Genomic DNA, 1,612 nt, shown 5'->3' with positions numbered 1-1,612 from the left:
TAAGCACCCCTAAACTGAAGCAGATTAATAATAATCGAAGAAAAAATGATTAATATTTGTATCCTCCTTCTCTCAAAGACAACACAAAGGCTCACACACAATACCAAACTTCATCAAATGATAACAAGTAACGATTTTATTTAGGGCAGTGAGCTACACAATAAAAACACATTTGGGTGATGTTGAGTTATTACAAATTAACTTTCTCCGGTCAACCCATTGCACATCACCTCTCAGATCATGATAGGCTTTACGAATGAAAAACTTAGCTTCATTCAAGACAACAATTCCTCCATTAGTCCCTACCAGATATTCTCTAGCAATTAGGATCTTCCTCACCACCCACGAGGCTTGAGACGGTATAGGCATAGTGGTGAGATCCCATTCTTCACATAATAACTATGAACCCGTTTAACCTAGATTCTATCCTTCTTCTGAGCTAAACACCATAGTAACTTAAAAACAACAACCTTATTCCACATTTGGACACATAGAATATTAAGGCCCTCTACTGACTTCGGTAAACAAATTGAATCCCAAGCTACAAGCGATCTCTTAGAGATACCTGCAGAACCAGTCCACAAGAAGGAACGACAAGCAGACTAAATTACCTTTACAAACCTAGTGGCAGAACAACAACCTGACACCAAAAAGTTTGGATATTGAACAACACTGCTTTAATGAGTTGAACTCTCCCTGCATAAGTCGGTAACTTTGCGGTCCAACTATCAATCCTAGCCAAGACTTTTCTAATTAACCGTTGACTTTGCATAATAGTAAGTCTCTCGAAAGACAGGGGCACTCCAATGTATCTAAAGGGAAGATCTTCCTTAGATAAGCCTAAGTCACGAAGAAGGACATTCTGAACATGACGATCAACCCCACCAAAGTAAATTGAACTTTTTGTAGGATTACCATTGCGTCCAGAAGCTTCAGAGAAAATATCGAAAGCATGAAACAATTTCGTAACAGATTCAGTCGTTTGCAAAGCAAACATGAGTTAAATCCAACTTCTTGCATTTGGGGTGGAAGTGAAAACCAATCGTGTTCTTCAACCCCAAAAGGCATCGATTGAGATATTCCATGCTCAAAACAAACAAATAAGGTGAAATATGGATCACCTTGTATAAGCCCTTTCCTGCTCGCAAAAGGAATTTTCAACTCACCATTGACATTGAAACCGTATGAAACAGAAGACAAACATGCCATAATCCACCGCTCAAATTGATAAGGGAAGCCTAGCTCCAAAATTAGAAACTTCAGAACGGGCAACTCAACTGTGTCACACGCTTTATACAAGTCCACCTTTACCATAAATCTTGGAGACAAGCCTTTCCTATTATACCCTTTAACTAATTCATGAGTCAGCAAGACATTATCAAAGATAACCATGCCTTTTAGAAAAGTTGATTGGCTATCTCCTACAACATTAGAGAGAACGATTTGCCTCCTGCTTGCCAAAAATTTGGAAATAATTTTGTACAAGACATGGCAACAAGCTATAGGCCTATACTCTTTTATAGAAATAACATTCTCGACTTTAGGAATTAAAGAGATATAAGTACAATTGATATTTCTAGGCATGAAACTAGATAAAAAAAACTCTTAACTG

The 1,612-nt window shown here is 37.8% G+C and overlaps 1 protein-coding gene across 1 annotated transcript; it reads right to left on the bottom strand.

The window, feature by feature from the left end:
* Positions 1 to 416: 416 nt before the first annotated feature.
* Positions 417 to 1,392, bottom strand: LOC130472066 (uncharacterized). Its single transcript, XM_056842486.1, has 3 exons — positions 996 to 1,392; positions 622 to 930; positions 417 to 565 (listed from the first exon to the last, which is right to left on the bottom strand). The coding sequence occupies exons 1-3, from the start codon at positions 1,390 to 1,392 to the stop codon at positions 417 to 419; spliced, it is 855 nt and encodes a 284-aa protein (XP_056698464.1).
* Between the last annotated feature and the right edge of the window lie 220 nt (positions 1,393 to 1,612).

Source organism: Spinacia oleracea, chromosome 4, assembly GCF_020520425.1.
Source record: "Spinacia oleracea cultivar Varoflay chromosome 4, BTI_SOV_V1, whole genome shotgun sequence".
NCBI lineage: Eukaryota > Viridiplantae > Streptophyta > Magnoliopsida > Caryophyllales > Amaranthaceae > Spinacia > Spinacia oleracea.
The sequence above is the reverse complement of the archived record's forward strand: the minus strand, read 5'-3'. Positions and strand labels throughout refer to the sequence as shown.